The 24,485-nt window shown below is 42.6% G+C and overlaps 1 protein-coding gene across 1 annotated transcript; it reads left to right on the forward strand.

Annotated features, from left to right (window-relative positions):
- The first annotated feature begins 926 nt into the window (after positions 1 to 926).
- On the forward strand, positions 927 to 17,151 carry LOC139339511 (BMP/retinoic acid-inducible neural-specific protein 3-like). The gene is made up of 8 exons (XM_070975166.1): positions 927 to 1,377; positions 1,525 to 1,810; positions 5,678 to 5,880; positions 8,520 to 8,740; positions 11,070 to 11,175; positions 12,310 to 12,546; positions 14,394 to 14,616; positions 15,825 to 17,151. Exons 2-8 carry the CDS (start codon positions 1,557 to 1,559, stop codon positions 16,954 to 16,956), a joined length of 2,376 nt encoding a protein of 791 aa, XP_070831267.1. The 5' UTR covers positions 927 to 1,377; positions 1,525 to 1,556; the 3' UTR covers positions 16,957 to 17,151.
- The last annotated feature ends 7,334 nt before the right edge of the window (positions 17,152 to 24,485 follow it).

Consider the following 24,485-nt stretch of genomic DNA (forward strand, 5'->3'; position numbering starts at 1 on the left):
AGAGAGAGAGAGAGAGAGAGAGAGAGAGCTGCATCCCTGCTCCTCCAACATAATTTGAAGGTTTGTGGCAGCTAACTTTCCTCCAACGTCATTCAGCTTTCACATGTCTGAAAGATTTGTCGACTGTGTGTCAAGTAGTTGTGATGTTGCTGCAAGGAAGGCGGAGGAGGGCGAGAGGTGGGGGAGGAGGATCCACATCAACATCTGTTCCCACACCTGTCTTGCCCATCACTGTCTGAGATACACCATTAGTAATGTGCAATCACACAAAGATGTTCTGAGCAAAAAGTTTATTATTTACAAGCTACAGGTCAAATGCTTCTTTTGCATTAATATGAACTTAAGCATCCTTTTGCTTCGAGAAACCATTTTTCTTGCAAATTTTATCAGGCCTTAAGGTGGCAGAATGAGTGCACTGCTGAACTTGAATCACACCACACACACACACACACACACACACACACACACACACACACACACACACACACACACACACACACACACCAGCCATGTGCATGTCATCATAGTGATAGTAGTGAGGTCGGTGTGGAGTCCTGCAAGCTGCAGGCTCCGAGACTGTGGCTCAGAGCAATAAAAGAAAAACTCTCCGGGATAATTACTTTATCGTCAAGCTCCTTCTAACACTTTCACTGTGCCCATTCACGGAGACAGGGACATGCTGTGATGAGTTATGCGAAGGTAATGTTGAATGATGGAAGCAGCCCTGATGCATCACCACCACCACCACCACCACCACCATCATCATCATCATCATCATCCTGTCCTCAGAACTTGAATCCACTCAGACTGTGTACATTACCCTCATCATGATGCACTTGCTCGCCCTCCTGCTATCTCGCTCGTAAAAAGAGAGAAAAAAAACGTGAAGAAAAGCTCTCTGTGTTGAGGCGGGCGGGCGCTCATTCATTCAGCGGCTCTCTCTGCAGAGGGTGCACGTACCCGCTCACACGCAACGATTAGTGAGAATGTAGAAGAATAGCAGCAACTTTAAGGAGCATGCAGTGCACCAAAGGGATTCCGCTCAGGATGGAGAAATGTACCTTTTGCATTGAACCTCTGGACATATGCGTGAGCACGCGGGCACCCTCACAGTGAACTCCTCTGTGCTCGTGCCTCCACTGCTGCAACTTCCCACCGAGGAGCGGATGGATGCTCGGATCCGGGGGGATCGTCTCCCGAAATAAAGTTGAGAGAGAGCAGGGATCAAGTTGGAGCAGCGCTTGAAGCAAAGGACTCATCACGAGTTCGTGAATTTGGCCGGATCACTGATGTGGAAGTGGGGAGTTTTTATTCGCAAGATCGGAAGAGTTGACTTATTCTTGGGAGCGCATTATTTGGTCCTTACTGTAGAGTCAGGTACGTGTCTGATATATTCCATCATGCTTTAGTCTATTTAACTCGAAAGTACTGAGTTGAAAAGCCTCCAAATCTGCGCGACGCACTACTTTTTCAGCCCTAAAACGTGTGAAAGTGTAACATTGTCACGGTCTGTCCTCCTCCCAGTCCGGAGAGAATGAGGTGTCGCTGGGTGAAGCATGAGCTATCAGAGAATCAGTCATAAGCGGCTGTTTCTGCTATGGGAGAGGGCGGCTCTCAGCCTATGGCTCTGCTGCTGCTGCTGGATCTCCAGGGCCGCCGCCGCCGGAGCCGCAGTCGGACAAGGCGACGGCGCCCCCGTCTCCCTGGGCTGGCTGCTGTCGGATAAAGGGCCCTTCCACCAGTCCCTGGAGTTCACGGAGGCTGCGGAGAGGTACCAGCAGGGCTTCAGCACCAGATACAAGATCTACAGGTGAGCCAGATGGAGAGCTCTGGGTGCATTTGCTGAACGTGCACGCATTTATCATGTCTCTTTTTGGAGACTCAGGTTTGAGCTGTGAGTGTGTGCAGGTTTTTATTTCACCCAGCATGCCACTGGATAATGTCACTGATGAGCACTTTGAGTCAGAGAGGAACTAATCAGGGAAAGCAGCTGCTGTAGTGTTTGGAATGAAAACCTGCACCCTCTCAGGATTGTCCCCACAGGTATCACACCTGCGCTGAATTAGTTGCAAAGATGGTGAGCAAATGTGAAGAACTACTGTAGCGATGCAAAGTGTGCCCTTTGCTCTTGACTTCAAGTATTCTGGCTGAAAACTGATCAGGGATCTGAGGAGTATCAAACATTCAATTCTGTCTTGGGTTTTTGTGTTCAGGGTTTGACATTTGATAACTCTGTTGTTGCTGATGTTTCAAACTGACCCCTGCATCAAGAGTTAATCCCATGACAGCGTGTGGACAGCGTTGTCTCCTTTCAGTGACTTCCTGCAGTGTCCCTGAGCTGCACTTGGCTGCTGCTGCCTCTGTCTAAATATTCCTCACAGGCTTTTTTTAAGGCTTGCAATATTCCTGCTTTGTTGCAGCTGTTTGGTGTCCAATATGTCAATCGATGCACCAGTCCCGCATATTTCTGTGTTTAAGTTACGAATCAGATGCATCTGAATTAGATATGATGGTATTTATAGCATAAAATGTTTGTGTTTATGATTTTGTCATAGTATCTACAGTTGTTAGGGTGTTATTTGGCATTTAGGTGACTTATCAATGCTTCATTTCCAACAATTAATCTCTCTGGTGGACGTTGCCAAGTGTTTGCCAAAGTGAAAAGATATTTTATGATCTGCATCTATAGGTTTATGAGTCAATAGGCCCATTATCACCTCTCAGAGATCTCTTACAGACACCTGCATTTTCTTTTTCAATGGACCTGCTGCATAAATGTTCCGATAGCCTTGATGCTTCTTCTCTTCCAAACCTCCTCCATAATCAGTGAAAATCATTTAAAGTGACAAAGAGGCAGACAGCTTGGACTATCGAAGGTGGCCACCATCTGCATTGGCTGGCTGACATCTCGCCACTCGAGGGTCTTTTACCCTGAAGCAGCAGCAACCTGTAAATTGCCTGCTCACATTTCTTACCCAAAGGCAGTTTTAAGGATTAGGGATTTTAAGGATGACTCCAAAATGAGACCCAACCAAGGTTAAAAAAAAAAAAAATCCTCCTGTAACAAGATGACTGACAGGAGAGTGAATTTGAGCCAGTTTTTAGTACCTTTGCCTGTTTTCACCTATTATCTAATGTCTTGTATGAGATTATATCAGGAAAAGAAACTGTGGAGACACTAAAGACATTTCTTCCTAGAAATATGTCATAACTATATTTCACACAGTCCCCACAGAGTTCCAGATGCTCCATAGTTTTCTATGTGCTCTTAAGTAGCCAGGGGGGCCAAAGTGCTTTTCTACTCCTCTTACCTCTGTAATAGCTGAAAAAGCATCATGTTGTCAGCTGTCAGTCATGTAGCGTGTGATTAAGATGCTCCCTGCTTTTGCTCCTTTTGTAGTTGTTTCTACCTCTAAGAGTTGTTTTCACCACTACTGATTGTAGTACATACAGCAAGTCTTATTGTATCATATCCAAGTGTGCTCCTGTAACCAACACCCTTCTGTTGCAATATGTGCATGTTGTTGGAGTGGCTGTGGGCTAAACCCTTGGCTGGATCCACAACACCCATCTGTCCACCAGGGACATACACTCAGCCTGTCCCCTCGTTATGATGATTGGCTGTAATGACACACTCCACACTGTCGCGGTTCTCCAATTATTTTGCTGCCGATCATTTTTTCTCACGGCAATGATTTGATTGCCTCTAAGATGGAGAGGGAGGTGCACAGAGGAGCAGGCAGCACTATGGGAGAGGTAGACATGAACCGATGCTGTGGAGGGAGGGAGAGGAGCAGCAGGTTCTCCCAGCCTGTTTGTGAATAGCTAGAGTTCAGCCAGCCTTTTGTCCAAAGGGCACGAGCTAACAAATGATGGCAGCTGATGATGTAGGCCTTTATTCACATCTTTCTGCTGTGGGAGTTACAGCATTGCATCGCAATGAGCTCTGTTTTACCCGCGCAGGAGTTATTTAAAGCTGCTACGAGCTTGTTCGCAACAGTAAGCCCTACAACAGATTCCCAGCCAGGGGGTAGCCTAATTCTGCAGTTGAAAGGTGGTACGTGGAAATGTTGTGGAGCAGCTCAGCTAATTTGGAAAAAAAAAAAAGGGAAGTAGAATTCAATTCAATTTAATCTTATTTCAGACTCACAGGTTCATATAATAATAATAATAATAATAATAATAATAATGTACTTTATATCAACATATTTGTCCTAAGGAGGAAAATAAAATTGATGTGATTTGATCTTTAGAATATATACTGTTCCAGTTAGCAATAAGCTTTAGCTATGACAATCTGTTTCCAGCCATCACGAGAGGCTTTTAACACCTGAACACCATTAGCCTTGTTTTTGTTTTTGTTTTTGTTTTTTTTTTTGCAAAAATGGACAAGGTTTGGGGAAATTTGGCAAATGCATTTATAAGCTCTCTTGGCGAGGATTAGACGAGAATGTCTGTAGGCTACAGTAAAACTGAAGGCAGCAGCTGGTTTAACACAGGGGCAGCAAACAGTGAAACAGCTAGCTTGCCTCTGTCCAAAGGTAATAAAATCTGCATCTCTCAAGATCACCATTTAACACATAATATGTTGTTTGCTCAGCTAATGCTAACCAAATTCTGGCAGTAGCTTCATTGTTACTGAACAGATACTGTATGAGTGTGATATCAACGTACTCATGTACCTCTGCACTTAAGAAAATAAACATATTTCCCAAAATGCGAAACAATTTCTTTCCAGACATTCCTCTTAAAATCAACAACTGCTTAGAAGTAACTGAAATAACTATCCCAGAAGTTTGTTTCTATGCTCCCTGTCTTCTTTCCAGGAAACTTTCCATGAAAATTACAGGCTGGGAAAAAAATGTTACTTTTATTTACCAACATATAGGTCAAAAAGCAATTTCAAAGCCTCCCTAGGCTGCAGAAAGAAAAAAACACAAAACAAATAGATTGCCAAAAAAAAAAAAAAAAAAACCAGAAACAAAATAACAGGACAGGACCTCAGTGTCCTCAGCAGCTACAGCTCTGGCTATGATTAAGAGTGCATCGAAACAAGTCAGCAAGAGAGCAGAGAGCTTGAAATGGACAGCTAAAACTGAGCAAATGGTTGAAATGTGCTTCTTGTCCAGGTGGTGATGATACACAGGCAGAGATGACTGAATCCACTGTTAGAGAAAAGAGATTCAGGCTGAGCGTCCACAACTGCAGGATGTAGAATGAATGTACTGTTTTTATACTGTATCATTAAAAATAAGATCCACTGTTTGTCAATTCAAATGAACACACCAAAGCCCTAATACAATTTATGCAATTCCCAAGAGAGAAAGTTAGTAAAAAGCTAACAGTGGATAAATAACTGGCCACAACCTGACTGACATAAAGCCCATTGATGGTGTGTGAGTTTAAGAAAAGTAAAACGAAGTAGTTAAAAGCGGTTTTCCTGTGCATCAGAGGCTCATTAGCTCCACAGGCAATGCAGCATTCCAGCTTCATGGTGTGTTAACGATGCATGTGTGTGCGGTCAGTGTACAGTATGCCTCACTGTATGTGACAAGCATTCACCTAATCCTTTACTTTCAGCACAGCTTGTTAAAGAGCCGCCTGGGGCCTGGTACACCACCTAAACCAAGTGAGCAAACGCTTCTGTGCATGTCTGTGTGTGTTGTCGTGTCTCCAGGGAGTTTGGTCGATGGAAGGTCACCAGCCTGGCGGTGGAGAAGCGGGACGGTCTCGGTGGCAGCGGAGGCCTGGCTCTGCCTCTCGACCCCGACTTCATGCACACCATCCGCCAGCTGGGGCGGCGGCCAACCCTCCAGACGATTACGGAGAGTCTAATAAAGAAATATGGCACCCACCTCCTCCTCTCTGCCACTCTGGGAGGTACTGTAGAGTACGCAGAGCTTCAAAGCAAGCCCGATTCACAAAGCCTCTAATGTGATTTTATTTATTTCTTTTTCTTTTTTTTAGCACATGGGGCACCAATTTTACCGTCTGTTGCTTTCTAAACAACAAAGCATATAATAATTTTTCTGGATCAGTGTTTTTGGCTGGCTAATAAAATCAAATGGCTGTGGTTTAGTGTGTGCAAGAAATAAATTGGAGAAAGCAGTGACAGATTTAATATTTTCATTTGGCCCATCAAAATACCATTGAACTCTATCACTTGTATGCACTTGTCTTATCTTATCTTTTCTTTTTTTAATAACTCATTATCACAAAGTATACTTTATTAGTGAAAGTGCAGGTTTACTTGGAGAAAATAACACAGATTTGAAGGAGCTATCCAAATGCTAATGTTGTTGAGAACAGCCATTGGCGACGTAGCAATGCAGGATTAATTTGATGTGTGGTGTACTTTTATCTTATTCCCACAAACTGGCCAAAAATCGACAGTAAACATACGGTTGGGCTGTAATTATCTCAGAACTGAGGACAAAGCACTTCTTCATAGTTTCACCATTTCATACCAGTGTTCAAAAATCTCTCAGGCAGAAATCCATCAAGACAGAAGGTGCAAACAACTCTCCTGTCAGTGAGCTCAGCAGAACGCCGTGCAACACAGAAATTTTCACTAAGAGGAAGAACACCTGGAACATCTCTTGATCTTTAGTTTTTACAAGATGAGAAGAAGAGAGGTGGAAGGATTCACTCCAGCTGAAGTATATATCTGCAAGCAAATGTTCAAACGCCTAACGTGACCTGTGTTTAAGTTTGCCTGACAGGGTCGTCCAGCAGCCGTGGCAGCTATGACCTCAGTCTGTTGCATGACTATGTTGCAAAGCCATACAACTTTGTAGGTGGTGGTCGTCTACAAATCATACAACTTGCATATGGGACAGCCAAATCTATGAATCATGTTTGGACGCATCATTTGTTAGAGTTTTCAAAGGCACTCTCAAACAAAGTCATCCTGCAGATTGCGGCATTAAATCAGAATGACTTCTCCTTCTCCTCCTATTTTCTGATCTGCCACAGGAAACAAACTACACTTTGCTTCTTTTTTCTTTTTTTTTTAGTAAAAGTCAACATTGTTTGTCTTATAAGCATGACCATGACTTTGCAGGGTTGCTGCCTAGACTAAGCGAACGACAGCCGCATTAGTTGCAGGTCAGAAAACGGTCATGTGAATAATTTCTGACGGTTATATTTAATGGTTTTAAAAGGCACTGACAGCCGATGTCGTCCTGCCAATAGCAGCGATAGATCTGAAAGCCCTTGTGTCATTTTGGAAGGCAATTTGATCATGTAGTCTGGAGAACTTGTGCCTTTCATAGTGGCGCGCCATCTGGCTAGTGCGAGTTAGCAAATAGATGTAAGCAGAAATAAATTGGCTTGAAGGCTTAAATATTTATTCTTCCTGTCAAATTGGGAAGCTTTGAATGAGTAAGATCAATATGACACTTCAGGCAGAAGTTTCTCAGATCAAAATAAATCGCGCCTTTAGTGAAACATGAAAAAACAGAAATCTTTGGCTGATTGACAGCTTATTACAGCAGAAGATTTCAGGTGTTAGTCTTGCTTTGACTGGAGGTGGGTATTATTGTTTACCTGTGTATTTACTGTATATCCTTCTCCTCAGCACAGCACAGACACTCAGTCACAGCTAAATGTCACCTTGCGTGGAGTGACACTCCCAAAGTGCTAGTGGCGAGGGACCAGTTTGGGAAAAGGGCCAATGAGACGTGTATTGACAAAATGGCCTTGACATGCTGTTAGAGTTAAGAGAGGCTTTAATGTTGTTAATGTTTGCTAAAGAGCACCGACTGCGAACACACCCTGCACTTCAAAACGTTGGCTGAAACCTCACTCACGGGCCGTATTTCCCTGGTAACTCAACCTTTTCTGAGGACTGGGCTTATTTAATGACCTGTTAGTCATGTAGGTCACAGTGTGGACACTATGCTTTTGCTTTTACCTGCAAGTGTAATAACCCAAGGCTGAATGTGGCAATTTCACATGATTTCTCCGGGCACACATTGAACATTGTGCTGAGAAATGTGGGAAGTGTTGCAAAAGGAGCACTGTGGATGCAGCAGTCTGAGGAAAAGTCAGAAACAACAGCAGAAAAAGTGGAAGTTTTCTGGGTTAGGTTTTTATTTCTACAGCATGCTGTACAGTTGTCAAACATAACGTTAAAAGTGGGCAAAGACTTAATGAGTCTGTTGTGGTAGTTTGGTTTTTATTGGTTATGCAATAATTGTTAGAGATGTCTCCAAGTGTAGAACAGATCTGTTTTGTTTTTAATGTACTTTTCGGACAGTGTAATTAAAGATAATTGAAATAATAAAGGGAACTTGATCAATGATCTTGAATAATCTTTGTCTCCCTGAGGATTTTTAATAGATGCAGAGACCTTGTCTGTGCCTTTTCCTCCAATCATTCAAACCATCAGTTCTCCCACAGCACTTAATCACTGCTGCGCTTTTCTCTCCGATCTGAAAAGATACTAATGAAAGGTGATTAGTGCTGCTCTGTCAGAGCTAATGAAGCTCTCGTTCCCTCTGCCTGACTGTCACCAGGGGAGGAGTCATTGACGATATTTGTGGACAAGAGGAAGCTCAGCCAGGAGTCTTCGCCCGCGGGGGGTGAGGGCAGCCGAAGCAGCAGCAGCAGGAGCTCAAACGCTACGGGGACAGTGACCCTTGAGGCCCTCCACCAACTGGCCGCTTCCTACTTCACTGACAGAGAGGCCACCCTGCGCAGGCTACACCACCTCCAGATCGCATCCACCGCCATACGGGTATGTGGAAGTCAAGGAAGCTGTAAATACAGCAGCAGTCTGTTGACCAAAGAAAGACCACATAGTCACTGCCTAAAGGTGATGGTCCCTTGCCAAAAGGTGATGTGAGCCTCCAGCATTTATAGATGGGAAGAGCAAGACATAAAGCATAGGGGTGGACTGGTTTGTGCTCTGCTGAAGTTAACGGACGCGTATGAGTGACTTGTTCAGTAACTTCCAGGCTAGGAAAGTGATCTCAGTACATACACACACCACTAGATTATTAAAATTGACCCAGTGTGGGTGAATACAGCACCGATGAAGTACCACGTTAATTTCATCCAGTGCCAAAGGAGTGTTTTGATCCAGTGTTTGGGTTATGTTATTTTAATTTTATAGAACTGTTGAGTTAATGGACCAAAGCAACTCCTTGTCTTGGGTGTACTACTGTGAGACCAGATCAGTGATGGAAGAAGTATTCAGATCATCATTTATTTCATCACAGTGGTTAAACTTCACGTCTTGCTGAGGTGATGTAGAAGAGTACTCCCAGGTGTGTCGGTACACTGTGACATCACTGCTGGGTGTGATTACAGGTACAGCTGACTTGAAACTGAACCTTGAGAGGCAGTAAAACAGTTTTTACTTTACATTTACTCTTTAAAGTATCAAAAGGATTCATCATGCAGAATGACCAGTATTACTGTGTTGACTTGAGCAGTGTTTTTTATGTTGTACTGTTTGTACTCAGTTGATTTACAGTCAATATTGTATGAAATCTGAATCTGGAAAGTAACCACTAACTATGACTTTAAAATAATTATAGTGGAACAAACACACAATATTTCTGTCCGAAAGAGGGAAGAAGTATTAAGTAGCATAAAATATAAATACTCAAGTGAAGTACAAGTACCTTTAGTACTTGAGTAAGTCTTCTAGCATCTTTCCTCCGCTGACTGAGATTCTGTCACAACATGCAAGTCTGAACGCTTTGGTGGCTCAACTTGAAGATGCACAAACAAATCCTTTAAATCCAGCTCAAGGAACTTATTTAATCAGGTGGGATTAAGAACAAATGCTTATTTGCAGAATTGGCCTGACACCCAAAAATTCACCTGTTGTAGCTTCAGGGGCGCGGCAGGAATGGCAAATCATTTCCCCCTCATCAGTGTGATGTTTATTGTCACAGAAAACTCACTTGTGCAGAAGGAAGTGGGATGATTTGATTTGTATCAGACTTTTATAATGAGGAGGTCAAACGCATCTTTGCTAACCACTCATTATACACTAATTGACTGACTGAAGACAATGCTACAAGATACAAGGTTTCTAAGATACCACCTCTCAGCTAGCGAGCTTTAAAGAGGAGAGCGAGGAAGCAGAACAGAGCAGCAGTCATGCGTCCTGTGCTATAAAACACCAATCATCCATTTTATCATCTGAAGTGGCTATTAGAGTGTGTGCATTAATCAGCCCGAGGGGCAAACGTAGATGCTAAAGTGAGTAGCCACTGATGAAGACAAGTGCCCCCCCAAACTGAGAACGTGTTCCTATGGTTATGCATCAGCTTGATGGATTAGATATATCTTTCCATTAATTTCCAGCCAGGCTGACTTCCATTCATTTGCCACTTTGTAGTGTGTGTGGAGTTCAGGCAGACTGAAGATCAGAGCGAGAGAAAGAGAATGAGAGAGGGAGATGAATACTACATTTTATGAGTTATGTAAAGCAGCACCTGTGATAACATGGCCATTCATTAAAATCGCATATGGTAGTGAGGACCCGGTGAGAAATAGGAAGGATTCTGAGCATAAACATATGCTAATACGCAGTTAGTTATGTGTTTTTCCCGTCTCAGTATGTCAGAATTTCTCATTTAAATGTCAAGATTAATTACTGTTGGAAATCATTTAAACAGAGAAGCAGATCGGCTTTAAGTTTTTCAGTCTGAGGGAAGTTGATTTCTTCTCTCAGATCAGGACAAATTATTCTGTCTGAGGAGAGAAAGCTTTCTTATTGAAGACCTTTTCAATATTACTTCACAGTGACTCATTGCATTCAGGATTCATCCGAGGCAAAAAATGTTTTTGATGAGGTTTTTCTTTTGACCTTCTTTTTTTGAAAATACACAACAACAGCAACAATAAAAGTGACTTGATTGCTGACTGTCTTACTAAACTAAGATAATCTCATCATGTTCTCTATATTTTAAAGGGGGGGAAATCAAAAGTCAAGAGACTAAGAAACCAAAATAACTGTGTCACAGCGAGCTGTCTCCATCAGATATAAATAATGAAAGGACAAAAACAACACAATCACAGGATGAAACAGTCTTTTGATATCCTTGCAGGTGACGGAAACCAGAACTGGGCCCCTCGGATGCAGCAACTATGACAATCTGGACACAGTCAGCTCCGTACTGGTCCACAGTCCAGAAAACAAAGTCCAACTCCAAGGTAAAATCTGCTCCCTGAAGCCCAGCGGTGACGTTGGTGTCCTTGTGGTCCCCGATTGCAGCATTTATCACGACAAGTTCTTTCTTAATAACACAGAATGCTCATGAATAGGCTGACAAAGACTTTTTGGTTGGTATGTAGAGGAATAATTAGATTTTCTGGAAAACAGGCTTATTCAAAGAGTCAGATGAGAAGATGACCAGACACAGACCAGGACCTTCGTCGTATTAGGCCTTCGTCCTTGTCGTGTCAACCTCGTCTCTGTAGCTGCAACTGCTTACCTGAGATATAACTTGTTTGTTAGTGAGGACTGGAGCTGGGGGCTGGCAGACTGTGTTAGCTTTGGACAGAGCCAGGCTAGCTGGGGGAACCCTGTCTCTGGACTTATTTGATGAGCTAAACTAAGATAGAAAAGTGGCGTCAATCTTCTCATCTAACTTTTAGAGAAAAAGTGAACAAGCATGCTTCACAAAATGCCAAACTATAGGTTTAAAGGATTGTTCTCACAAATCCCATAAAACGAACAAAACCAAAATTTTATGAGACCTTTTCTCAACTCTCTCTGACTTCCCTAACCTGAGGCACTCAGCCCCAAGCCCAGCATTTACAGCTGAAGACATAAATCTTTAAAATCTTTTTTTACAGAAATCTAAGAAATGTGTAGAACAGCTGGGCACTGTGCTTTGCAGCCAACATTAATCAAACAGGAGAAAATAGTACATTTGCAGGGGACTATTTTCAACCGTGGATTAATACACATTTGGTGCATTTGTGAGTATTTACAGCAGCAGGGCTGTGTGGGTGTCAAAATAAACAACGGTCTGTGTGTGTTCATGGTACTGCCAGAACATGTCACCCAGTGCAGCGGTGTGGCTCATTTATTCAGACGTCAGTGGAGGTCTGTGGCAGAGGGAAGAGGTACATCATGCTTTGGCTGCACTGACAATAGTAAGTTAGTTCGTAAGATCAATTTATTGTTGGCTTTGGTCTTTTCAAGGGCTTTGCTGATAATAAGAACAATACTAAATATCACCAACCTCATCCTTGAAAATATAATTCAAGTGTAATAACTTTGCATAACTTATTTTTTACGTGACCTCAGCCCATCTTCACGCAGTCTTCCACCTTCCACAGGGCTGCAGGTCATCCTGCCAGGCTACTTGCAGAGCCACTTCATCCAGGCGGCTCTGAACTACATCGGCTGTAAATCTGAAGGTCAGTTTGTGTGCCAGAACAGCGACTGCTGGTGTGAGTGCAGCGTGGACTTCCCCCAGTGTAACTGTCCTCACTCTGACCTGGACACTCTGGAAAACAACCTGCTGCGCATTAGAGACGCCTTGAGGCTGACCAACCAGGAGTTTGAGGAATCCGGTGAGTCAAGGATTTTAATTCACTGTGACCTCCAGAATGGGATTTGAAAATGTCAGCATGAATGGTGCTTTCAAAAATCTGCAGGTGGAACATTGGCTTTTAAAGGACTTCAGGAAACAGATTATTTTTACAGTAAAAGATAATAAGTTTGGATTCAAGAACGAACACGAAAAAAAAGGTTTTTGTTCTAAATACATTCTTGGCTGTCAAACACCGCCAGCTGCCAGACACTGAATCAAGAGAGCTGTCAGTCATTGTGTCAAATCAAATGATCGTTCTGATGCTCACTAGGTGCTCAGGGCTGCAGTGTATGAAAGTACATACACCTTTTAAAAGGTCCATCTGTTAACACCAAGGTGATTTGACGAGTCACATAAAAAATGTGTAATTAAAGGCACAGTTTGGCATTTAGGAAACACACTTATTTACCTTCTTACCAAAAGTTAGATGAGAACTCGAAAGCACTCACATATCTCTACTGTAAATATCAAACACGTGATATCTTGTTTGTTCAAACACAGACTGAGATATAGCATGTTAATTAGTGAGATTTAGAGGTGGGTTTTGTTTCCTGTGGACAGAGCCAGGCTAGCTGTTTCCCCCTGTTTCCAGTCTTTATGCTAAGCTAAGCTACGTTCTAATAATGAAAACACCTCTGCATATTGAAGCACAAGGGTAGACCAATACACACCAAATAATATAAAAAAGCTGATTAAGGGGATAAAATTAAGTATATGAACACATAATGGCAAAATGTTGACCTATTACTTTAATTTGTTGACCTAACTAGTGCAGTTGAAGCACCGCAGAGGTTATCATCAGTGGTTGGTTGTTGAATGCAACTATGGAGCTCTTTCATTGATTGACATTGACTGGCAGGCCTGGCATATAAAGGCACCTTTCCTCATTCGTGGCTCCTGCTGCAGTTAGCCTCGGCTCTTTGCACTTGGAAAAGGCATCTATGCAAATAACTGAACCAGCAATCATACAAAGCATGGCCCGCGTCCAAGTACCAAATAATGTATTATTGCATTAATTTTAAGACAGTGCTATAATTACCATAAAAACACCATCCCATTGTGGAGAATATTAGTATCCTCGGCTGGCATTTACACAGCAATTTACGGAAAATCATTTTGTGGCACAGGAAGAGCTTGCCGTTAATACCACGGTGGGATGTACTGAGCACACAGTGGGCCACCTTTGGCACAGGCTCCTGTAGTGTTAGTAACCAGGGGTGGGGGGTCTGTTTTTGTATTTTAAATTAAGCCCGCTTGTATATTTAAAAGAATATTTGACAGAGTGACGGAGTCTACATGTTTGCACCTATGTGCGAATATGGTTGTACTTCTGAGATGTCAACTGCAGATGTGTCACAGCTGAAAAAGTTTCGGCGTGTGTGTCAAGTGACCTTTCAGAAATTCGTCACTGTTTTGTAATGCTTGACACAAGCGATTACAGTTACCAGGGTAACTTTCACATTGCTCGAGGCAGGAACAGCAATTTTGCTTTCAGTGTCACTCAAGTCTAATTAGGGACTAGATTCTTTGAAGGTGCGCAGTCCTGTTTGTTGGCAACACTTGATTAATATAGTCTCTTTTCACAGAAACAAAATATGAAAGGAATTTCTTCTCTGACATGAGAATGAGATCAGGAATCTTCCCTCTGAAGAACATCAAAATAGCAAAACATGCTTTCTTGGCATGTTTCAGCTGTTATTTCTCCTCTTGAGCTGTTTGCTTTTCTGGGACAAACAATGGGGAGAAGACAGTTGTTTTTTTATATTGTTACCCCACAGCTGATAGCCGCAAGCAGAGTTTACTTATTCATGTTCTCTTTCCTACCAGAGGAGTTCCAAAGCTTTGTTGGGAAACTGCCAACCCATTACGCTGTAAACACATCTGTCGTGGAACACTTGTGGAGGACCGATGCCAGCTTGCCCCAGCGCTACAGGCAGCTGGAGACCAGTAGCGACCAGCTTTTCACCAAAGCTCGCCGCACCGCTAACAAGCTCTTCAGCCTCAGCAAGAGGTGCCGGAAACAGCCCAAAATAGTCCTGCAGAGGCCGAGGTAAGAGGCAAGATGGGAACAAGAGGGGGGAATATTTATACTGCAGCCAGTTAACCCAAGGTGCTCCCCAAAACTTATAATTATGAAAATGATTTATGCGCCAGGCGTTGGGAGTGAGCAGCAGAGCGAGACGGTACTTATTAGAAGGCACTTGAGGAAAAGTGGTGGTGGAGTGAGGTGAAAAGTGCTGACAGAAGCAAAGCTCTGTTAAAGCGGGGGAAAGACAAACTGGATCATTGTTGGTTAAACAGACACGTTTCACTGTCTGCAGATTTAAACTGCACTGCAATCTATCTTAAAATTCCTCATACAATAATCTGTTTATTTGAAGAGAATCACTGCCAGGAAGGGAAGCTGCTGTGGCCTGTAACACATGACGACTTTGCTTCTGTCTATTCCTGCATTTTTCTTTACTGTTAGAGCTGCTGTTTCAGCAGCACTCCCACCTGGATACTCGAATTCAGCAGCCTATCAGATACACGGCCGTAATTTCTCTCAGATTTATGCCTCTCTCATGAACACTCCATGTTGATAGCTATTTCTGGCAGGGAAATTAACTAAATGACACAATCCATCAGCTCACTAGTCAAATGCATGCACTGCCTCCTCAGTCCACAATCCAATTACACTTCTTTATCACACCCCTTCTGCTCGTACAGAAAAGAATTCAATGGTGGTTTAGGGTCACTGGGAAAGTCAGGGTTTTTTGTCCCTGTGGAACAGAATATTTTTGTATATTATTTATTTGCTTTTCACATTGGAATTGTATTAGCATTTTTATTGTGCTGTGTCCACCATAAAAAGTTGTGTAAACTTTATGGAGTTATGAGACTCTTAGATGTATGCATTGGTATGTGTATCTGTCTGTATGTGTGCGAGTGCGATTCTGTGTGTGTCATCGCCACCCATCTGCACCACGGAAGGAGAATTCAGGAGATTAATATATTCATTTTGATCTGATTTTGCTTCTGAAGCTCCATCTGAGTCAGAGCTTGGCTAAAATTGTTTTCGTTTCACATCAAAACAACACTTTTTTTGTGAAAGGCGGGATTAATCTTCTTGGGCAAAACATTTCCTTCATTGCATGAATCACAAAAAAACATGAAAAAGACTCAACTTGACAAATATGAATTAGATATCCTATAAAGGCCAATACAGCAGTGTAGTATCTCTAAACCTGTTTAACACAGCTGTCACCTCTTCCCCAGGCCTCTGAACTTCTGGTTGAGCTACGCCCTCTCCATTTTGTACTGCAGTGAGAACAACCAGGTTGGTGTTTACAGTGACGGGAGCCGCAGCTGCTCCTGCCCCTTCAACCATCCGCCCTGTCAGGGCCTCATTCCCTGCTCTGTGGGCGAGGGTTCCCGCTGCGCATCCTGCTCCACGGAGAACCGCACACGATGCTCCAGCTGCAACACCGGCTTCACCCTGACCCAGGGAGCCTGCCGGCCCTCTGTGCCTGACCCTACAGACCCCTACCTGGGCTTGGAGAGTGACCGAGACCTGCAGGATCTGGAGCTGCGCTACCTGCTCCAGCGGCGCGACCCACGCATCGCTCTGCATGCTGTGTTTGTGAGCAATGACCTGCGCATTAACACTTGGTTTGACCCATCCTGGAGGAAAAGAATGCTGCTGACCCTCAAGAGCAACCGAGTGAAGTCTAACCGTGTTCATATGCTCCTCGGACTTGCCCTCCAGTTTTGCCTGACCAGAAACAGCACTCTGGAGCCGGCATTGTCACTGTTTGTGAATCCATTCGGGGGCAGCCACTCAGAGAGCTGGACCATGCCTATAGGTCAGCACGGATACCCTGACTGGGAGCGGACCAAGCTGGATATCCCCTTGGACTGCTATAATTGGACACTGACTCTTGGAAACAGATGGAAGAGTTTTTTTGAGACTGTTCATTTCTACCTGAGGAGTCGTATCAGGGACTCTGGAGTGACAGGAGCAAACAAGAACATGACGATGTACTATGAGCCACTGGAGGCAACGGAGCCGTCTAACAACATCGGCTACATGAAAGTGAACAGCATGCAGCTGTTCGGATACAGCGTGCACTTTGACCCCGAGGCGATCCAGGACCTGATTCTGCAGATAGACTACCCGTACACTCAGGGATCGCAGGACTCTGCCCTGCTGCAGCTGGTGGAGCTGCGCTACAGGGTTAACCGTCTCTCGCCTCCAGGGGCCCCACACGTGGATCTGTTCGCCTGTCTGCTCCGTCACAGGCTCAAACTGTCCAGTGCAGACGTGACCAGGATACTCACTGCCCTGCAAGCTTTCAGTGCCAGACAACCAAACTACGTGGAGTACGAGGCAAATAAACTGTGCAGTTAATGGCCACTATTTGATGTTTTGTACTATGTCCTTGCCACAGACAGGCCTGTATCCTTTGTCAGCCGGATCCATTTGTGTCAAGTGTGTGGTTTGTTGTTCAAGGCTTTGATGTACATACAGTACACTATGTGCAATTAAATTTGATGTTTTTAGCATTCCAGTGAAGTTTTATGGATTAAAGCCCCTGAAAACTTGTTTTCAAATCTTAAGTATTTCACTATAATATGATATGAATGAGCAATAATCAAAGAATCGAAGGTTGGGGAACAAAACACCCATAGGTATCATTTATTAATAGTTCCACATTCGATAACTGGCTTCATCTGGACTGTGCGGATGTGTTTAGCAGTGGTCAAGCAACATCATGGCAAACAACCTGTCATCGTGTTTTGGAAATACATGACACATTTAACTTCGCCAACATTAAACCAGCCAGAAATGCAATGATGAAAACAAACACAGAAATCTCCAAAACTGTTCCAACCTCGGCAGAAAATACTGTGCTCATGCACGAGCCCCTCACTTATAAGAAGCCGATTGAGAAAATAATATGACAGGTCAGGGTCTGTAATATTTTATTCATGTTAGATTTTAATCATTTTTACATAAAATGTTAGCAGGCATCAAAATATCCTCATAGCCTTCCTAGTTATCTCACTGCAGAGTCGTAGTAGTGTGTGCTGTGTTGTTTTTGCCCATCTGGAGCCCCAGAACACAAGGTCTCCATTCTCCACTGAGGGAACAGCCTTGGCACAGATTACTAAGTACATAGTGAAAGAAGGGAGGGTCAGATCAGCCTTCCTCTGTTCCCCCACCGTCCCCGTCCGCCATTCACAGTTACTGTGATAGATGAGTTTGGGCGCCGCAGAGACATGCTCAGCATCAAACAACAGTAAGCTAGGTATCAGTGACAAGGATAGTACTCTCGCCCAGCGCTGGAGCGAGTTGGACCCTCACAAGAGTGACTCTGACCAAAGGGGAAATCAGCTTTAATCCGCCAAGGGCTGTCGACAGTGGAGCCGCAGGCTAGCAGCATGGTGCGGCTTTTATTAGACTAGCATCTAAAGAGCATGTTGCAAAGACGTAGCTTCATCAAGATTCACCGGACATGTTTCTCCTGAGATTAAAGCCAGACACAATCTGCTCTGATGCTATCGTTCAGAACGAATGTGACGAGAGTAAAAATTTGTTTAATCAGTTTATGTGGCACAAAATAGATTGGCAAAGCTTAAAATTGTGCTCAGGGCATTGATTTCATTCCAGGTTTCAGCTTCTTCCATAGGCTGCCCTTTATGTTAAAGATTGATTTTACAGTGTTATTGGCCAATTTTAAGACACAGCTGTGTTGTCTCCAGGCTGTAACATAGGTCTTTTATTGAGTGATCAGACATAACAGGATTCTGGTATTGGATAGTTAAGTCATATCTTTTAAAAAAAAAATCCTGTTTTACAACCTTGTAACTTACTTTTTTCTTGTGCTCTCATTACAAAAAAGTTTTTTTTTTAACCGTTTATGCACTGAAACTAGCAGTAGCAGCAATATTCAACATGACAAAATCTACCAAACTTTACGGTGTGTTTGACTGCAGGAAAAGGTTGTGTGTGAGGAAGATACTGAATCTGGACCACATCCCTAGAAAGGGTTAATGCCTGTGGTTAGAAAGCGAGCATCTGGTGTGTTTTTAGAAATGTTTTTAACAAGCAAATATTCTGCATCTGGGTGTGAAAATGTGGTACAGTGTTATTGGAAGCAGTCCAGTATACTTCTCGGGTGAGTCTGACAAGGAAAAAGACAGAAAGAAAGAGTTTGTTGTTATGAACAGCTCTGGCATAGGCAGGTTTTGGTGTGAGGACACACACCTTCTCCTCAGCATCAGTTTGAGAAAGTTTATGGTGCATTTGATAAAGAGGGCATTTTCCTACATTGGAAATGTCAGAGTTGGACAGAAAACTTTCAGGGAGGTTGGTTGATTTGGAATAAATGGAAGCTGCATTTGCGTATTCCATCAGAGAGCAATTACATAGGGAAAAAATACTCAGTAAATAAAGATTTTAGTATGACTCAAGCATTACATTAACTGGCAACTCCAAGTGCTGAAAGGAAACAAATCCCCAAAGCATCTGAACAGTCCTTTTGAGAGCTCCACAAAGCCTCAAGGATTACATGTAGAAAGAAAGATAAAGTCCCCACTGACAGGTGGACACAAAATAACCTTAAAGCAATAGTTCCACATCTTATTTACTTTCTTGAGGAGTTAGATGAGAATTGACCACTCTCAAGCATTTATGCTAAATAAATGAAATGAGGCTAGTGCAGTAGATGGTTAGCTTAGTGGAGCATGAATGCTAAGGTAACATTTAATTTCTATATTTCAGTTTTTGTAGTAATTAAACAAATGTGATTTATGATGTTAACTAGTCGAGCATTTTGCTGTTGCTGATTTTTCTCAAGATGTTTCCAGGTTTATGCTAAACTAAGCTAACTGGCGGCTAGCATTAGCTTCATATTTAGCAAACAGATATGAGTGGTATTAAACTTCTTATCTAATGCTCTGCTATTCCTTTAAGACAGTGATTGGTCTTTTATGTCATAAATCACATTAACAGTGTAAAATGGATACACACGTGGGATGATTCGCTAAAATCAAAATAGCTTAATTTAATGTTTGTTTGTCTTCCCTGCCCTCTTTTATGTAGGGCTAACAAGGCCACTGAGGCCTGCTAAACCTTAATTCCCTTTTCCTTTTGTTTTAGATGAAGTACTTCACAAGCTGCATGAGACCTTTTGAACATCATATTGTCACAATTTTGTTAAAAAGTAAATGTGACAAATGCAGCGGAGACCTGGGCAATTGTTACAGTTTTGGGTTTTGATGTCGTTACACAAAACCTCTTGAACTATTTCCATGTCATTTTTATTAAGGTGTCTTGTGCCTGTTCTACTTGGTCAACAGTCATCAAATGCCTTTACAAGCAATGTTAGCGTGACATTATTGACTGAAACACAAGATGTCAAATACCTTCATATAAATACTAAGGACTGCAAGACAAAAATCCAATTTCAAATCCTTGTTGAGTCCAGATTAAAAACAGCATAATTAATTATATAATTATGTGAAGACAATTTATAATCAATAAGCACCTTTGACAAATGTGAGACAATGTGAGTTTGTCAGTCGGCAGGCAGAGAGGAATCACTGCAGAGCACGTGCACGAGTTTCATGGTTGTCTCGTTTGTGATTGCTACAATTTGAGATGTAATTGGCCCTTGTTACAACTGCCCCTGGTCTCCCCTCCATTTCACAGCATGCAATTTTGAAAATTCAGTTTGTTAGTTCAGGAAAATGCTGATAAGAAAACAGACCCAGAGAAGTATTCCTAAAAAGCTGTGGCCAGAATGTGAACTTGCTGTTACAACTGGAAAGAACTGAGACAATAATGAGAAAATCCAAAGGTTAAATTTGAATTTGATTGGAATAATAAGAGACTTGCTCTGTTTATTGTCTTACTAATAGCTGTGTAATGGCCTGCTTCTGGTGTTCACCAGGACCATGCCGTTTGTGCTCATGCAGGAGCTAACTTGATGTTTTTACAGTCCGAGGAAACAGGGAGCTCCACTGTACTGACTTGACAGGCCCTGATCTGATCCTGTTTGTTAGATAGTTAGAAAATTCAGTTCATCGCACTGATGTTTGGATTTGGCTTTGCTTAGAGTTGCTTAGCTTACCCTGGAGTTAGTTCCTCCATTTGGTATTTTAGAACAGTTTTAATGCTTGACCTCAACACTTATGTGTATCCTGGAACATTGATGCCATTGACTTCAAACTCCACTTGACCCGCAGAGATTTCTGCATCAAAGACCGCTGATACATGTTAAACCGCACATCACAATATGTATTTTTCACGAGACTCCTTCATCATCAGAATATTTCTGTTTTTATCCAAGTAGAAAATTTGCATATGTGCTCCTCTGCTAATGGATTCTGGGTCAAATCTTCAATAGTGCAAAGCTAACAAAGCAAACCCACTAAGCGAATAAGAAGCTGCAGGGAAGAAAAGGTAGACATACTTTGAGTTCGCAGAGCTTGAGTATGAATTTGTGCAAGCAGTTATGCACACATACACATATTTATATACTGTACATACGCACACAGTAGGCAGAGGGTGAGTGATAAGCAGGAGCTTTGTGTTGGCAGGCTTGTGGGCCTCGGAGGAAACATGAGTTAAACTAATGTGTGTGTCTGTTTAACAAGCATGCTGGTGATGGGAGGCAGGGGCTCAGTGAAGGGGAAGAGTTTATGGAGAGGACGACCCCATGGGAGACATCAGGAATAATAGCTGACGATACGTCAGAACAGCCCAGACAGCTTGCTTTAAAAGCCATGAGGGAGACTTTCCTTGAAACTAACTGTCGAGCATCACTTCTTTTTAGACCTTTTTACGATAAACAGAGCACACCCAGGAGCAGGAAACAGGTTATTGATCGAAGCACAGGATCATATGTTTTGCATTAGTATTTTAAATCCAGAAAACATGTCACATTTTTTTGGCTTTAATTTGCAAATAGTGTGGCTGCTTAGTGACTGTTTGCTTTGTGTCCCTAATTGAACGTCCTCAGGTGCCATCAGTGTTTAATATAAAAACCTTTTGACTGCAGGAGATGTGGGGAGGCAATGGGGGCATTCATACAGCGTTCCTCTCTTTCACTCTAAATGTTGTCTACTGAGAGCCATTAAAACCCCATTCAATTAGCATAAGGGCATGTTAATTTAGAAAATTAAGAGTGGGGCTGTGTTCTGCCAGCAGTAATAAGAGGTCTAATGTAGGCTGGAATAATGATAAGGCATCAAATAATGTGACGCCAATCCAGCAATGTCATACGACACTTGCAAACCAAATGAGATCTGACACACCATTGTTTGAATGTGGTGTCACAGCTTGTGAAGATATTCAGCACAGCCACTCCAATCTGAACCTTATGATCGCCCGAGATTAGCTTCGTTGTAGAGTTTGACTGATGGCTTTTCAATGCAATACTGACATCCTACACTGAAGTCACCCTGTCAGTCACGCATCTCTAAAATGTGGGCATTTTTTTGTCAAAAGTATTAAATATTAAGTGTCTTTCTGAGGATTTTACTTTTGATAGGGTGGAAAATCCTCTGGATTTGATCCTCTGATCAGAACTGGAGACCATATTTTGACACTAAAAATAGCACAAAACCAAGACTGCTGGTATGACGAGATTCTGCCAGTAGGGCAGGCTGACAGCCCTGACATTTAATGTTAGGAGAAACTCTGAGATACATTAAGTATTTAAATAAAGAACAAACTATAAAGATCACAGCTGACATTACTTTAAAAAGTCATCTCAGGTTTTAGAGAAGTAGGAATGAGGCCAGAGAGGAGACACTAAAGTAAAAGAACACAACGACAGACTGACATAAAGTATTTGGAGATGGTTAGTATTCATCCTATACATCGACAAACCAATATATTGGTTTGTTTTGCTACTTCAGGAGATTGTCAATTGTGCGATAAAACAAAATGAAGTTGCTGATTAGACGCTTCAGAATAATTCAGACCTGGCTATTTTCTCCTCACTATCAGCCATAATCAACATCATTATCTTATTTCATTTTGAGAGCTGTGTGCTGCACAATAAAATGTTGAGGATCGCTTCCTCACCAAGATTAACAACAACAGGCTTTTGGATTTACATAAAGTCTTTCTGTAATGAGTAGCACCGATGCACCCTCCCCCCTCCACGCACACACACACACATACCCACACACAATACAAAAGCAATGCAACCAGAAGGTTGCAATTCTTTAGCGCGCTCTCTCATTATTGCCGCAGCACTAATGACGCAGTGAGGATCAAGGTGCTGTACGGAGATGAAAGAGGAGATGCAAAGGATTTACAATGCTTCCCAGATCACTGATAAAGCACAGCGTAAACAAAACTTTGCCTGGGGTTTGCACCACCAGGGAGATGGGATTTAGTCAGATTCAGCGTCATCCTCTTTAAACTTGCAGCATTAGAGAGGCAGAGAGCAGAAATCCTGATGAAGCCCAACAGAGCTCCAAACTGCAACATCTGAACAAAACCACTCAGGTTGGATTTCCAAGACTTGTACAGAAGCACTGCGCGTTCTCATTATCCCGCTGCCTGTGGAAAACCTGATGCTTTTTCTAAGTGGCTGTAGAGCAGAACATACTGTATAATAGTCCATTAATCAGTGGCTCGGGAATACTTGTCAGCTTGGAGCTTGAGTATCCCTGAAGTGCAATCACACTTAATGATAAATGTCAAGGCCACTTTCACATCCAACGTCCCCATGGCTGTGTCACTGTAACTGTGATAGCATTTCTCTTTGTTTTTCCCGGTGAGTGACATACAGGAAAGTGGAGCAGATGTGCAATGTGCAGTAAGCTGTTGGAGAATATTTCATCATCTCATTAACAGAAGCCACTATCTTCGCTGTCATCTCTCGCAGTTTCCCCTTCAAATGTTTACCCCCCAAAACTTTCCAAAAACATTATGTAAGCTACTTTAATTATAAATAGACACAATTTTTTACTTCTTAAGGGAATAATATAATTACATCAAAGTCTAACTAATGCAGCCTCCACATTTATGAAATGAGTTGTGTTCTAATGCCAGAGCGGCCGGCGCCGTTGCTGTTAACGCTTATACGAAGCTACACCAGCCACAGCGCATATTTGTCCCAAATGGTGATTTCAACTGAGGGCCTCATATATTCAATGTTATTAATATTTCAAATCATAAACAAACAATTAGTTCTGTTCATTTATTCAGCAGTGTTGGGTGACACCTCTGAGCCTGGCAGCACTCTCAGCACTCCCCGATCACATTAATCAAGCTGGGGCTGACTTGCACAAAAAAGGCATCTGGAGACCGTTTTGCGATTAAGAGGGAGTAAGTTCTCTTATAAAAGCACTCGGAATCAGCACTTTCAGCCTGTGGGGACCATTGGAGAGCAGAAGCTGCCATAACTGGACAAACAGCAATCTCACAGCCTGGAATCCTGCAGCCAATTATTGAGAGGAAACTGGCATATTCAAGGAGCTCTAAAAAACCTCAGCTGGATATGGTAATTATGTCTCAAAATCACAAGGCATTCATCTTTCCGAACGCTATTCACCAGCAGAATAAATAAGCAGATCGGGATGTAGACTGCCGATTGCTTAGATTAGATTTATATGTCTGCCATTGTAGTAATGACTGTTGTAGTAATCCCAGTCCGAGGCTCAGTGTTCTTGGAGCAGAGGGGAACAGGCTGACGCCTTGATGACTCAGCCCGTGACTAAGCTCACCTCAAGTGAAAATAAACTACCTACCTAAATGCCCTTTGAAAGTTGTTGTGTCTTCCTTTGCTAAGCTGTCTCTTCAATTAAGAAAGAATTTAGTAAAGCAAAGCCAGGTTGTCTGTGCGGCAGCGGCAGCCGAGGATTCAACTTAACTGGGTCACAGCAAATCCAGTCAGATGGTCCGGGCGCATCACG

The sequence above is a fragment of the Chaetodon trifascialis genome, chromosome 11, assembly GCF_039877785.1.
Source record: "Chaetodon trifascialis isolate fChaTrf1 chromosome 11, fChaTrf1.hap1, whole genome shotgun sequence".
Classification (NCBI taxonomy): Eukaryota; Metazoa; Chordata; class Actinopteri; order Chaetodontiformes; family Chaetodontidae; genus Chaetodon; species Chaetodon trifascialis.

Bases quoted from the DNA above. Each gene is read 5' to 3' on its own strand.
- LOC139339511 (XM_070975166.1), top strand. From the start codon at position 1,557: ATGAGCTATCAGAGAATCAGTCATAAGCGGCTGTTTCTGCTATGGGAG. The intron at 5,881-8,519 runs GTACTGTAGAGT...GACTGTCACCAG, and splicing joins CCTCTCTGCCACTCTGGGAG to GGGAGGAGTCATTGACGATA. The intron at 8,741-11,069 runs GTATGTGGAAGT...ATATCCTTGCAG, and splicing joins TCGCATCCACCGCCATACGG to GTGACGGAAACCAGAACTGG.